At 41.9% G+C, this 13,873-nt stretch overlaps 2 protein-coding genes across 9 annotated transcripts in view; one reads left to right on the top strand and one right to left on the bottom strand.

The window, feature by feature from the left end:
- Positions 1-3,048, bottom strand: part of dync1i1a (dynein cytoplasmic 1 intermediate chain 1a) — a 48,869-nt gene extending 45,821 nt beyond the window's left edge. For 3 of the 7 annotated variants that reach the window (XM_076105828.1, XM_076105830.1, XM_076105831.1), the window contains exons 1-4: positions 2,294-3,048; positions 1,175-1,300; positions 812-926; positions 275-374 (exon numbers count right to left, since the gene is read on the bottom strand). In XM_076105828.1, the coding sequence (XP_075961943.1) occupies positions 275-374; positions 812-926; positions 1,175-1,294 (335 nt within the window). In that variant the 5' untranslated portion in view covers positions 1,295-1,300; positions 2,294-3,048. The other 4 variants (XM_076105829.1, XM_076105832.1, XM_076105833.1 and 1 more) reach the window with 3 other exon arrangements.
- A 1,912-nt stretch (positions 3,049-4,960) lies between these two features.
- pdk4 (pyruvate dehydrogenase kinase, isozyme 4) lies at positions 4,961-11,960 on the top strand. 2 transcript variants are annotated; one of them, XM_076106144.1, is made up of 11 exons: positions 4,961-5,377; positions 5,704-5,845; positions 7,182-7,253; positions 7,821-8,005; positions 8,373-8,462; positions 8,797-8,874; positions 9,518-9,594; positions 9,684-9,782; positions 9,941-10,054; positions 10,306-10,419; positions 10,765-11,960. In XM_076106144.1, the coding sequence occupies exons 1-11, from the start codon at positions 5,260-5,262 to the stop codon at positions 10,906-10,908; spliced, it is 1,233 nt and encodes a 410-aa protein (XP_075962259.1). In that variant the 5' UTR covers positions 4,961-5,259; the 3' UTR covers positions 10,909-11,960. The 2 variants fall into 2 exon arrangements, with proteins under 2 accessions (XP_075962259.1, XP_075962258.1); XM_076106143.1 differs by having other exon boundaries at positions 4,961-5,845.
- The last annotated feature ends 1,913 nt before the right edge of the window (positions 11,961-13,873 follow it).

Here is a 13,873-nt window from a genome sequence, read left to right as displayed (position 1 = left end):
AGAGGGCACCACGACCTCACCACTGGGGACACCCATCCTTACCTAAGCCTGTTGTGCCATTGGCAAGAAAAGAAACGGAATATGTGTCAAAGGTGACAATGTGCCAAAACATACCCAAAGCAACTCCACATTATCATCATTTTTAGGCCACTTGATTTGTTTTTTCTAGTGCGATATACGTCTTTCACATCTTTAACGTTTCTTTAATGAGACTCATAGTCAACAGAGACTTCTGACACTGAACGTGGGCATGAAGTGTGTGATTTTGGCCTACCTGCCTGCTGCTGCTGCTGCTGCTCCTCCATCGGTTGAATCCTGGCTCCCCGTCTCACTGGGTGTGCTCACTGATTTGGAGGGTGACACAGGGGTCGGGACTAAATAATGAAAACAACATGAATCTAACATTAAAGGCTGCAAAGAATGGACTGCTCAAAAGAAATTGGATGAATTGCAACAAAGTAAAACCGGTGATGGACAAATAAAAGAAATGTTAAAGAAGAAAGGAGAGGAAGGGCAGAGCATCAAACGCATTGTTGATTCGTGTGACACATTTGTACTTCTTCTGAAGATGCATTATAAATAAATCTTAGGTCTGCTCAAGATCTGCTTGGTGAGTCTAATCATTAAAAGGTTCATCCGAGATTTTTTGGGCTGTAATTAATGAGGTTTGGTGTAGTTTCAGAAGCAGCAAGCTAACTTTTACTGGAGTTATTGTGACAATTAACTAAACATTTTGCAGTACAATCAAAAGAGAAAAGTGAAAGAACCTTGAAGGATCCATTAACTGTGTGGGGTGTGCGGGTTACGGTACCTAGTGGAGGCTCCGGTGAGATGCCAATACTCTGTAGCAGGGCCTCGGTCTCCCTGCGCTTTCGGTCCAAGTCGGAGTCCTCTGGGGCGGCCTCTCTCTTCTGCTGGCTCTCTGACTGCTCAGGATACACAGAAAAACATTAGCTCACTCGCCATGACCTAAAGGACAAGCAAACACGTGCATGCTCATTTTTGATAAAAAAAAAAAAGTCCAATAACCAACCTTCTGCACACACGTAGATGACTGTACGCACGTATGGACACACACAACCTCAGCCTTTTACGTGTCACGGCCTGACAAAAAGCAATCGACACATACCAGAGTGCCATACAGTATGAGTGCCAGTTGTGTGAAGTTACTCACTTTTTTCCTTACCTCTTTCTTCTTCCTCTCCTCCTCCTTGATCTTTTTCTCCTGTCTGATTTGGGCGAGGCGCTGCTTCTTGCGCTCCAGCTCTGCTTTTAAGTCACTTTTGTCCGACATGGCGTCCTTCAACAGAGAGAGAGAGGAACGGGCAGGAATGAGCTTTGGCGTGGCGCTGTCACAATATGCTCAGGTTTCATTATATAACGTGATACAGTGTGAAGGAGTATACGTTCATCAAGTGAGCCTCAGCGATGATACAGAAAACACACCGGGCGTGGCAGTTATACATCCATCAGTACAGTAGATCCATAACTTTGCTGGCTCAGCAAACCACAACGAACTTCATATTGGCAAAACAGTTGTCAATACTACGCCACACTGGGCCGAGAGGGATTTCCACATTGGTGTGACAATAATACCTTTTCTCTTATTATATACTGGAACTAGTCCAGTGTGTGCAGGCTATATTTAGACAGCCACTTATGTTACCTTAATCAAAATAAACAGAGTACTCTAAATAACTCAACAAACCTTTTAATGTGCATTAAACTACTCTGTGATTCATACCTCTATTGCCACATTTCTCGTTTTGGTACATACAGGATATACTAGTTCGATACATTTTATCAAAAACAACCTAAATGTAGCCTTACGGTAGTCAGGATGTTGAAAAGGCTCCCTGAGAATGCTGTGATTTATTACAGTAAGGTGGGCTGCACATCTGTATCAGTCTGCACATCTGCATCAGTCTGCACCGACCCTCACCAGGGATTTAGCACATGTGTAGACGACACTTGACCCTGGAGGTTTAACAACGTCTGCTAAAGCTATTTGGTACAATTAATAAGAAAATAACTAAAAAGGTACGGTATATAACCATGACAGAAAACACAAATGACATCATTAAATGTGTCCTCAACAAACAGGCATGTTGAAGTACATATATTGGCAGGGGAATATGCACTCGCAGCCAGCTAATCACAAATTAAGACATTTAAACTGCGTTTAAGGCCTTCCCTAAAAATACTGTGGGTTCAGATAGCGAGCAATTAACATAAAGGGGATAATTCTCCTCGCGAATGACCGTATGACGCACTGTTCTTGTAACACTCGTACCTTGTCCACTCGTGCAGATAATGATGTGTCAGCCGGCAAAAGATGCTGTGTCACTGCTGCACCCCGAAAGAAAGAGATACAAATCAACACACAGTCTACCAAACGTGAAGTCACAGGGAATCGAGGCCTGTCGGGAACCACCGGAGAGGTCGTTTGAACCGTTTCGTGTGGCTATTGATGGCACCGGTCAAAGCACAGCATCTTAGCGGTTGATGACCCATATAATACACAAAACAGGTGCACCGCACGCCGACACATCCCTAGGAAGAGTAGGAAGATAAGGAGGAGGAGAGGCAATCCCACCTCCTCTGACACGCACTGTCATCGTCTGGTGGCTTTTGCAATGTCGCCATCTTCTGGCCGTTTGGAGAAGTGCGTTGGAGTACCAAAAACAAACAGACACATGTTTGACACTCTTTAAAAATACCGTCTTTTATTTTTATTTTTTTAGACAAGTAAAGTGGCTCGTGGTTGAACACTTTGCGAGTATTAGATAGCGTAATTTATATGTTGGCTAGAGCAGCGTTACGGTCATTGCATGTTGCAACGGTTGGTCCAAATGTGTCTCTGCTGAAGAAGATCCGTGTGCGATCAGAAATGTGCTTTTATCAGCTGACTTATTTCATTTACAAAAACGAAAAACACGTAGACACGTTTTTCGAGTGGCTCGTCGATAGGTGATGCTGTAATAAAAGCTTTTGTTTTGTTACAGCACTACGGGTACTACTTCTTCTTCTACTGCTTTTTCTTCTTCGTTAGTGTTTATTGGCGGTTCGGCAACCCAGCCTAGAGGTGCATTACCGCCCCCAACTGGACTGGAGTGTAAAATAAATTAAAATTAGAAAAAATAAATAAAACATAATACACCTATATATATATATATATACAGTATATATATATGTTTCACAGTATATCTTGCCTGCTGTTTTTTCCCAAGAAAATATTTGTGTGCACGCATGTAAACATAGTCAGTGTAAGATATTCATTCATTTTGCACTAAAGATCTTAACTAAATGAGAAAACACTGAGCACGTTTCATTCATCAAGTATTCACACAGGAGTATACAATAGTATTTATTATTGTAACACAGATTCTAAAAAGTGCTGATCCAAATAGTTCTGGACTATGGGCCATACTGGAAGCCGATCTGACTTGTCCTTCAATTCCTGTTGTATGTTGAGGTCTTTGCTTGGCAAGAGGAACAGCCAGAGAGGAATGGAAAAAAGATGAAATTGTGGGGCTGTACTGTAATTGACGTAATCCTATGCTTTCTGCCTTTGCATAAACAATCCACCCCAAACTTTTCTTTTATGTTCCCAGCAGTTTGTTTAAATGCTCTTGGCAGCATGTGTATCACATTGCCTCTGGAGATTAACCCAGTATGCAAGCATTAACTTCACTCTCCTTATCCTCAAAGGCATTTCACCCATTTTCACCTGCATCGCTCATACTGGAGGTTTTTTAAATGATGCACTATACAAATTTTCAGGGCCAGAACTTGTAATACATAATACATAATACATCCAACTTATTGAGGTTTGATTCTGCTGCTGACATGTTATATGTCCAGTCAAAGACAGATCTCATTGGTGCCGAGTATATATTTAGCAGAGATGCTCAACTTTCTCCTTACTTCTGTCTTGGCAAGCAACAAAGTAGATTGAAGACCTTTTTACAAGAAATCTCATATTTTACTCGATCAATAGGCTGTTCATACAATTTTAGGAGATGGGTGTGATTTTATGCCGTCTTGAGAAACACAGTACTTTTGTTTTTGCTACATTTAATCCCCATTTACTTGCCCATTTTCCTACTTCAACTGTTGCAGCTTGCATTTTCTTATTGACATCAGATGCACTGCGGCCTCTTATCCACAGAGCCCCGTCACCCCTTTGCAAAGATCTTCCTACGCTTTGGTCAACCTGAGAGAAGATGTAATTGATCATTATGTTGGGTAACAATGGACTACATGCACTACCTTGGGCAGTTCCATTTTCCACCATATATACACTGAAACATTCTGCACCTGCTCTTACTTGCATTTCCCTGTCATATAAAAACCCAATACGCTCTACCGCCAATGCCCAATGACTTTCCAGAGCATGTCGTATCTCTTTCCAAATCAAAAACGTTAGTGATATAAGCTTTTACTACATTTACATGATCAAATTATGAGGAGTAATTGAAAAATCTTCCTTTAATACATATTCTGTTGTAACTGCTTTTTAACTCTCCAAAACTAAATGGGACCTTCAGCTCTTCGTCTTCCATGTTTTGTTGTCTCTGCCTCTCTTTCCCTCCCATTAAGCTAGATGTCCTGTTTCTGTTGTTCACATTCATTGTTCCTCCATGGCGCTGCCTTTCTCTTTGTTTTCTCTTAGCGATGGCGGCCGCGTTACCATTGATCTAATACGGACCTTTAATTACTCTCTTCCTTGATTTTCTCCCACTTAAGTTTATTTTTTCATACGACAAGATAATGGTCACTATGGTTCGTGCTTTCCAGTCCCACACTGGAGACAAAATGATTGAAAAACAAACCCGTTCCTGTACAAACATATATCCTTGCCTCTGACTTTCTCTGCTGTGTTTTCAACCTACACTTCCTCCACCACGTGCTCCAAATCCAGGCGCCCATTGGTTGCTTGCAACGTCAATCCCTCCTACCTCCCGCCCAACAACAGCAACACTCACCAGCACACCGTTACCAGTTGCATTTGAAGGGCACACGATCAGCTTGTCGGGAGGCAAGGACGCTGCTCGAGAAACAAAAGATAAACAATGATGGGGAACTCATAACCAGCATCTGAGACTATGTTCATTTAACCAAGGGGTTCCTGCACGACGCCGAGCTGTAGCCCTGCTGGCTGCCGGTCCTCAAAGTGGAGCGATCTGCAGAGAGGAAGAACAGATTGTCCCCTAAAACACTGACTGGACTGGAGTCTGTTATTAAAAGACAGGAAAAATGAAGTTTGCTCAGCTTCTGCTGAAAAGCAGCTCCGTCTCAGGGATACCAAAGCAAGTGGAGAGGTTTGCTAAGTTCTCCCCCTCTCCATTGTCTATGAAGCAATTTATTGACTTCGGTAAGTGTTTCGAGGAGTATCGATTCAGTCGGACACTGTTTGCATGTTATATCATTCTGTAGCACACTCACAGGGCAGTTACACAACCCCCTGACAGCTGGTCGTTGACGGATCATTGACCGGTTTGATGCTGTTCCCTCTGCAAAAAAAAAAAAAAAAAGAATACACATACTGCTGCTGGTTCCTCCATCCAAGGACAGATCCAGTCCACACACAAAAAAAAATCCTGGATGTCATTTCCATGTTGATGTTTAGGAAAGGTTGCTGTGTTATTTATTTGATTGTATGTTTGCTCAGTGTCTCTCTGTCCCCTCACGTGTCTGCAGGCTCGGCCAATGCATGTGAGAAGACCTCTTTTGTGTTCCTGCGGCAGGAGCTTCCTGTCAGACTGGCCAACATCATGAAGGAGATTGATTTCCTCCCCGACAAGCTCCTGGGCACTCCGTCCCTAAAACTCCTCATCAGCTGGTGGGATAAAATAAATAGCTCTTCCTGCACATCACGAACAATAGGGTTCAGAGGAACTGTAGCACGAGAGTCCTATTGCATGTCTGTTGTTTATTTTTCAGGGTTCCCAGGCAAGACGTTGCACTTGTTTCAGCAGCTGATAGTTATGCAACAGTAGTGTCAGCGTTATTGAAGACCTGTCACTATTTCTCAAAGCATCAACAGGTGCATTCATGCAATTTGTCCTCCTTTAGTTTTGGTGAATCCACCTCGTCACACGCTCACAGATATGAAAACATTGCCGCTGATGCTCCGTCACCGTCAAATTGCCTCCTTCCTCCCCATCATGTTGTCTGTGCACAGACCAATGCACTGGCGGTCATGTTTGTATGCTATTCCTATGTAATATACCATAATATATTCGGTTGTATCACAAAGATGCAGCACCGATTTTGAATTTTGAAGGATATGCATACCACTTGGTGCATGGCAGCATTTGTTTGTGGTCACAAAACCCTCACACAGTTACAGTTATATCGGCGAGTGTTAATCTGTGTGCACACGCACCGATTTCAAGGTACACACACAGCTTACACACAATAAGCTTGTAAACACAGAGGGTGCAGCCAAGTATAGGTGTGCATGTGCAGGAGAACTACATCTGTTGTGTGTTTTCAGCTGTTAGCAGAATAGCTGTAATCCTTTTTCACTTGGAGTTTGATTTTCCGTCATAGTTGCTACTTCCTGACATGACACTGCATGTGCCCTGCAGACGTTACCCTCGCGTGTCGAGTATGTTTGCACAAGTCATGTTAAGACACGGGAACAATTAGCACAATCCCCACCCTTTACATAAGACCTCCGGCTTTCTCTTCTCTTTTCTCTGCTGTCACGGCCTTGATATTTTCAATCAAGCTTGTCAAAATGTAAAGCCTCCAAAAAGTTTATTTCAACAGCTGTTGGAATGACGGGACATAGTCCAAAGTGTGAGAGCTGAAGGTCAGTGGAGGGACAAACCACACTGCTGTTCACCTTTCACCCAGTCCCTCCACTGAGAGTGTGACTCACTGAGCTCAGCACGTCTGCGTCCACTGGCCTCCAGATACATTCTGTGATAAAACAAGCATCTAGTATTTAAAGAGGAGAGCGTTATTCTAATCATGTGGAAATGCTCAATGCCTAATTACACCGTTGTTTAACTGGTTACGATATTTTTTTTTACCATGTCTGTTTGCTGATTAGTTTTTAATGCTTTCACATGAATGTGGCCTAATCACCATTTTGATTTACAGTAAAACAACTAGTTGAGTTTGTTTCTGTATATTTCTTGTAAAATCCATTATTTTGTGTCCGCCAGGTATTCCCAGAGTTTGTTGGAGATTGTAGATTTCTTAGAGAAGGATCCGGATGATAAGGATGTCCTGACAAAGTAAGTCATTTACAGACGCTTTCTGGTGCATACATATTGCTTCTGTAAACTTTAAAGGCATTCAATTCAAAAATCAGAGCAGCGGGGTGAACTCACATGCACTATGCACTGAAAGGCTTGCACAGCCGGCCTGGCAGATTACAGCACACACACACACAGAGAGGAAAAGCAACTTAATTCTGTGCTCGGGTAGACAACCAGTACTCCACAATATCTTTACATTTCAAAACGTTTGTCGCCACTATATTAATGCTGTGAATGTCGTATAGAGAATATTATTCCCTGTCTAGTTGATTTGTAGCTGTTACCAATCCAGTAATTCTGTAATTACTTGATAACTGCCAAATTTTTTACCTCATGTTGCAAAGTTCAGATCAGTCGAGAGTGCGATCAGACTCATGTTCTCGTACCTCATTGTACAGCTTTCTGAAGCTTTCTTTTTCACTCAAATCTCGGCCCTTTTGTTTAGCAGGCATGCCATTCTCACTGATGTGAAGGTATACTAACAAACCCGGTACGCTAACAACCCCTCAAATACTCAAACGACCGTCATGTCTTCGCCCTCAGCTTTACACAGACTCTGGTGCACGTCCGTAATCGGCACAACAACGTGGTGCCCACCATGGCTCAGGGTGTGGTGGAGTACAAGGACGCCTTCGGCGTGGACCCCGTCACCAACCAGAACGTTCAGTACTTCCTGGACCGCTTCTACATGAGCCGCATCTCCACGCGCATGCTCATGAACCAGCACAGTCAGTATAGCACTCTGTCATTCACTGTGAGTTAATCAACACGGTTGCTCACATTCGAAGCTCATGTCCTTAAATCAAACTCAATAAAGTGCCGATAATGTTTACGAGCAGTTTGAAATGTCACAGCGCATTTTGTACTTTGTTTGTGTGATTGTGTCCGATCTCATTTTTAAGATTTAACGCTGTAGAAAAGACACCCAACTTACCATCATAGCTTGTCAGTAGTTTTATTTCACTGAATGATACAACACTTCAAACTGGACATGTGCTTCATATTTGACTTAATATTCACAACATCTAGGGACAGTGAATTGTGTCTATACGTATTTTTAAGTCACACACACATTTATTGCATTTTGCCCTGTAGCATTAATCTTTGATGGCAGTGTGAACCCAGCCCATCCTAAACATATTGGCAGCATCGACCCCAGCTGTGACGTTGTGGAGGTAATAAAAGGTAATGAATGATTTCCCTCGGCTCCAATACTGCTGTCTATACATACACACACACACACACACACACGCTGGATGTGTTATCTTTTATTCATGACTGTTTGACCTTTTATTATTTGATATTTTTAGAGTCAGTACACAAGGTGGGAAGTGAATAGACCCTCATATTAAATTGGAGCTGTTATTTCTATTTGGAGTATAGTATAGTATAGTATTCTGCATGTTAGTGTAAACTGCTTCAAAGATAGAAACCATAATGTCCTCTAATAGTGTTCTCCATCTCTCACGGTGTAAAGTAACCACAGATGATTTATTTTTATTTTTATTTCACTTTCTAGATGCCTATGAGACGTCAAAGATGCTTTGTGAGCAATATTACCTGACTTCTCCTGATATGGAGATCACAGAAGTCAATTGTAAGTCTATCAAAACAACCACAATTTCCCTATTTGCATTCTTTAAAAGTTACTCTTGTCTATACTGTATCTTTGTTGTTTCGCCTGCATAGTTTCTGCAGTAGCTGTCTGTGTGAGAGGATAGTTTCACTGCTGTGCTCCTGAACTGAACCTTCTTCTATACTATAGTCAATCTTTGTTGGTTCAAGTGAAACCCTTTGTGTCAATGTCCTGTTAGCTGGGTCTGCCAAGAGCTAATGCAGCATCAGACATTCCTCACTTTGAACAGTTATCTACAGATGAACCTTAACATTGTATCATGTTCCTCATATATATTGCTCATACATCTGGGGTTGGATAACATTAAAAACTGTGGGTTGTATGATTACATGCATAAAAAAAGACTCTTATACTGTATACATTAATAGAATATGTAGTTTATTACAATACACAGTATATCAGTCAGAACATGTACCAGAGCTTTGAATACAAACTGTACACACTTGGCCAGAGTTAATATGTTGTTTTATAAAGCAGGCATTTGTCCCAGAGGTCTGCATTCACCCACTGGTGTGCTTTCCAGTCAGGATGTCTGGGTTTCAGATTTGTCATAGTTTGAATATAGTGCCATCCATATGATCAGTATTATACATTTTTTTCACAGCCAAGAACCCCGACCAGCCCCTCCACATTGTCTACGTGCCATCCCATCTGTACCATATGCTGTTTGAGCTTTTCAAGGTACAGTACCAAACAAGCCTGAACACCAGACGGATGTTACTCCTCACCGTGTGTCCGCTCACTCATTTTGTCATCGTTTTCTCTGTCAGAACGCCATGAGAGCGACAGTGGAGACCCACGAGATGAGCCTAACGCTGCCCCCGATCAAAGTGCGAGTCTCCCTGGGAACTGAGGACCTCACTATCAAGGTAGATGAGTCAAGATAGACAACTTCAGTTATAGAATCAGTATTGTGCAGCGGGAATAACACAGGGATAAACCAGAGTTCAAATGATACGTACAAACAAGTGTTGTTGCACCATTCACTTCCATCAACTATACTAACATACCTCTCCTTAATTTTTAGATGTCTGACAGAGGAGGGGGAGTCCCTCTGAGGAAGATTGAGCGTCTGTTCAGCTACATGTACTCCACGGCTCCGAGTCCAGTCCACGAGGACAACCCTCGCAATGCACCACTGGTGAGGCTGAACCTGTCTTCGGTGTTGATGAGTGTCTTCGTCAGTACACGTTGTGCTACGAGACTACAAACATTTTAAATTGGGATTAAAAGTCAACCAGATGGTAGATCTCCCTGTTTCTATCACAGACTCACACAACTGAGCATGTTGCAAACTGTAACCGTTAGATAAACTGAAGACCTGTTTACAACACAACCCCTCCACAGTGTCCACACTATGTTTTCAATGTGACCCTGTTGTTTTCCCGTCAGGCTGGTTTTGGCTATGGCCTGCCCATCTCTCGTCTGTATGCCAAGTACTTCCAGGGAGACCTGCAGCTCTACTCTATGGAGGGTTACGGCACCTCAGCTGTCATATACTTGAAGGTGAGAACTCCACTACCTCCAAACACACGTCAACAATAACCTTCAAAAGCCTAGTTGGTGTAGAGTTCAAATATGCATGTACTGTCAACAACACAGCCTGGATTGACTGAGTGGTAGCAGATGTAAAGTAACTTTGTAAAACATTCCTTGCGCAACTAATGTGTGTTGTCGTGAGTTATAAATCAGCTCATGTTCCATGTCAGGAGACCTTTGCTGTCTCTACTTAAACCGGTAAATCAAGCACAGAGTGAACTTTGTAGGAACTGGATCTCACTCTCATTCAGGCAGACGTGTCTGTGTGATAAGGATGCGGACTAATAGGTTGCCTTCTGTTCTGTATCACAGGCTTTGTCCTCAGAATCAGTGGAGAGACTTCCTGTTTTCAACAAGTCAGCCTTACGGCATTACCAGACGAGCATAGAGGCTGACGACTGGTGCATGCCCAGCAAGGATCCAAAGAAAATGGGCAATTCCAAGGGGACTCTGTGATGGTGGACGGAAGTCTTACATAGTTTGAATTAATGAATCTTAGAATTAAAAAGAAAAGGGTCCATGTTGGAGGAAATGGACAAACTTGTTCTGTAAGTGGGGGAAAGGCACCAAAGGCCTTCAGCATGCTACTGGAGCTGGACTTGTGTACGCGGAATGTGGATTAATTTCTCACAGAGAGAAGCCTAGATGCAGGGAAATGGTCATTGTTGGTGTCAAGAACCAGATAAATGCACCGAAATAACTGAACTGAACTATTACTACCAGCCTCAAAGCATTTTCATGTAATTGTACGATGATTACGGGCTGCTAATGGAAATGAAAACAAGTATTAATCTTCTTTTGCCACACTCACCTTTCAGTTACAATAACCCAGTTACACTTTGTAAGTAAGCTGTTTGTGTTTATGTCCATTTTTTTTTTTTTTCAAAGCATATAATTTCACAATCGTAAGACGTAAGGAAGTTTAATTCAATTTTGCATTCGATTAAATAATTATCAAGGCCTAGAAAAACCCATCCAAAGCCAGCTGCAGCTGGGTCATTAGAGTGGGGAAACATTCAACGGCTCCAGCATTAACACAAAGGGAGCAAAGTCTGTTTCTCCACTTTTGTACATGTAAGCATTTCAGTCCTTCGTAACTTCCAGCATTGATTCACACAACTACAGCATTTCATTGTGGCTCAGTTCTACTACAACTACAGCATTTCAGAGGCACTATACGCAGAATTTGCACTGGTTATGTTTGGTGTAAAATCACATCAATGTAAAGTCAATTGTTCCATTTCAGTCTTTTAGCTTCTTTTATATGTGACGTTAACATGATTGATGGATGTTGAGTTCCACATGGTAAAATAGAGTGTGCCTTTCTGGAGAAGGTTAATGGCTGAAACATAGTATTGCAACATATTTTAAATGAATATATATGGTTGAACTGTGAATATTTGTATTTGAAATGTAAAACTGCCAAATTAACCATGACCTCCACAATAACAATTTTCCTCTGTTGACACAGAACTGAAATACACACTTTTTAAACATTATACAAGAAAGTTTTTAGTGTTTTCAAAGAGCAACTGTCTAGAACTGCACATTCATTTGATAATATCAAGTGCTGCGTGATGATGCATGTGTTGTACATTTAAATGACTTACTTTAAAGGGTGTGAAGGTCTGTGGGTTGAATGGTGATCTACAGAGAACTGTATTTGAGCTTTCTGGGATGACACATACACACAAAGTTAAGTGTTGCTGTCACACACAATGCTATATGCAAGATGTATTGATCTAACAGATATTGCCTTATCTGTATCTAACAATTTCACATATTCCATGTCCCCATTAGCGGTCATACTTTCAAACATACACTGTACTTCCCAATTATGTCTTTGCCAAGTTTGTAGCATTTAGAATTGCATTGAGAGCTTGTTGATTAAAATATGAACTCACTAACTTCAGATGATTTGTAAACTGTCTCTGCACCAACAGACACTTTGCATTTGATACCGTATAAACACCACTCTGTACCGTGTCGCCACAGTAGAAGGACCAGTGAATATAGAAAATAAAAATCTCACTTCTCAACACGTGACTAGAGATTCTGCTGTTTATAGCATTGTGTGCCACTGCTCTGTGCAACATCGCAGGAAGTTGTTGCATGATCATTGTCCCCCTGACTCCCCTCTTCTGTCCCCACAGTTTGTTTTCAGAAACTTTGCTCTGTTTGTCACCATCTCGGACACAGTTCAGTGGCTTTTTCCGTGACCAGCTGCCAAAAGGGGTTTGAGAACAGGCTGTCCTGCCCCGTCATTAGTGTGCCCACATGCCACACTCTACTCTGGGTTTTGTGCCTTTTCTCTGCTTGTCTCTCTGAATTCTGTTTTCCAGTTCATTCAGGTATGATTACAAACACAGCATTATGCAAGCTCGCTCTCAAAGATAAGAGCAAAGAAAAAGAGATCGCTGCAATGTCAGAATCACCACTGCATTCAAGTTGAGTTAAAAGCCAATTTCCCACTTCCCGTTATTATGTATTTTTATTATTATTAATACATGATTTAAGAATATAGGCTCTCTCTGCCTGACTTTTACTGGTCTATTTTAAGAGTACAGGGAACCAGGCCTGACCCTTCAGTCATCCAGACGATGTTCCCTCCACAGAAGATGTCTGGTACACATGCCGACCAACAGAGCTCAGCCACACCTGTTTACATATATGACCTATGGACTGCCATAGGTTTGGTAATAATAACACTGGCACATCAAAAGAACAAGCAACTGTTGTAAGATGGTGAGGTCACTGATGCGACACTGGCCTCCTTTACCCGGATTATTCAAAGAATGTGGAAACTGGATTTTCAATTCCTATCATTCTCCAAAATGTTTGCAGGAAAAAAAAATGATATCTTTGTCTTAGTTATTCCTTTATAGTAACAATCTAAAATGTATGTCTGCTATGTGTGCACTGTATCATTGGAGAGGAAGAAAAAGCTCCAGTTCCTTTCTCCCCATTCTCCTCTTCAACAAAAACACCATACAATAGATCAGCAGGGCTTCTCTCTCCAGGCAGCAGCCTCAGTCGCATGAGTGCTTTCCTCTAATATACACTGATATTATCTCCCCATGTCAAATTAGACTTTACACCTTGATAAAATAGACCGAGATGCTCACACCATTACAGCATGCTGTTGTGAATGGGCTGATTGGCGCAGGTCACAATTTAAGGTTTACCTGAGACTTTTTAAAGTACTTTAGTGGTCTTCCTTTAATCTAGAAGTCGGGATGGAAAAAAAAGTTTGTGTTGAGTTAAGGTGGAGATTCTTCTAAAACTTGACAAGGGTATTAAAGGTTCTCTATACCAAACTCAGAGCATATCTAGAGCCTCCACGTGGTTCACAACATGGCGAAGGCTGAGCCGGCAGCTTGCAACTAACAGTGGTAACAAAGGCAACAGTGCTGACAGAGCT

This window comes from Anarhichas minor, unplaced genomic scaffold (assembly GCF_050575085.1).
Source record: "Anarhichas minor isolate MPS153535 unplaced genomic scaffold, ASM5057508v1 ptg000033l, whole genome shotgun sequence".
NCBI lineage: Eukaryota > Metazoa > Chordata > Actinopteri > Perciformes > Anarhichadidae > Anarhichas > Anarhichas minor.
The sequence above is the reverse complement of the archived record's forward strand: the minus strand, read 5'-3'. Positions and strand labels throughout refer to the sequence as shown.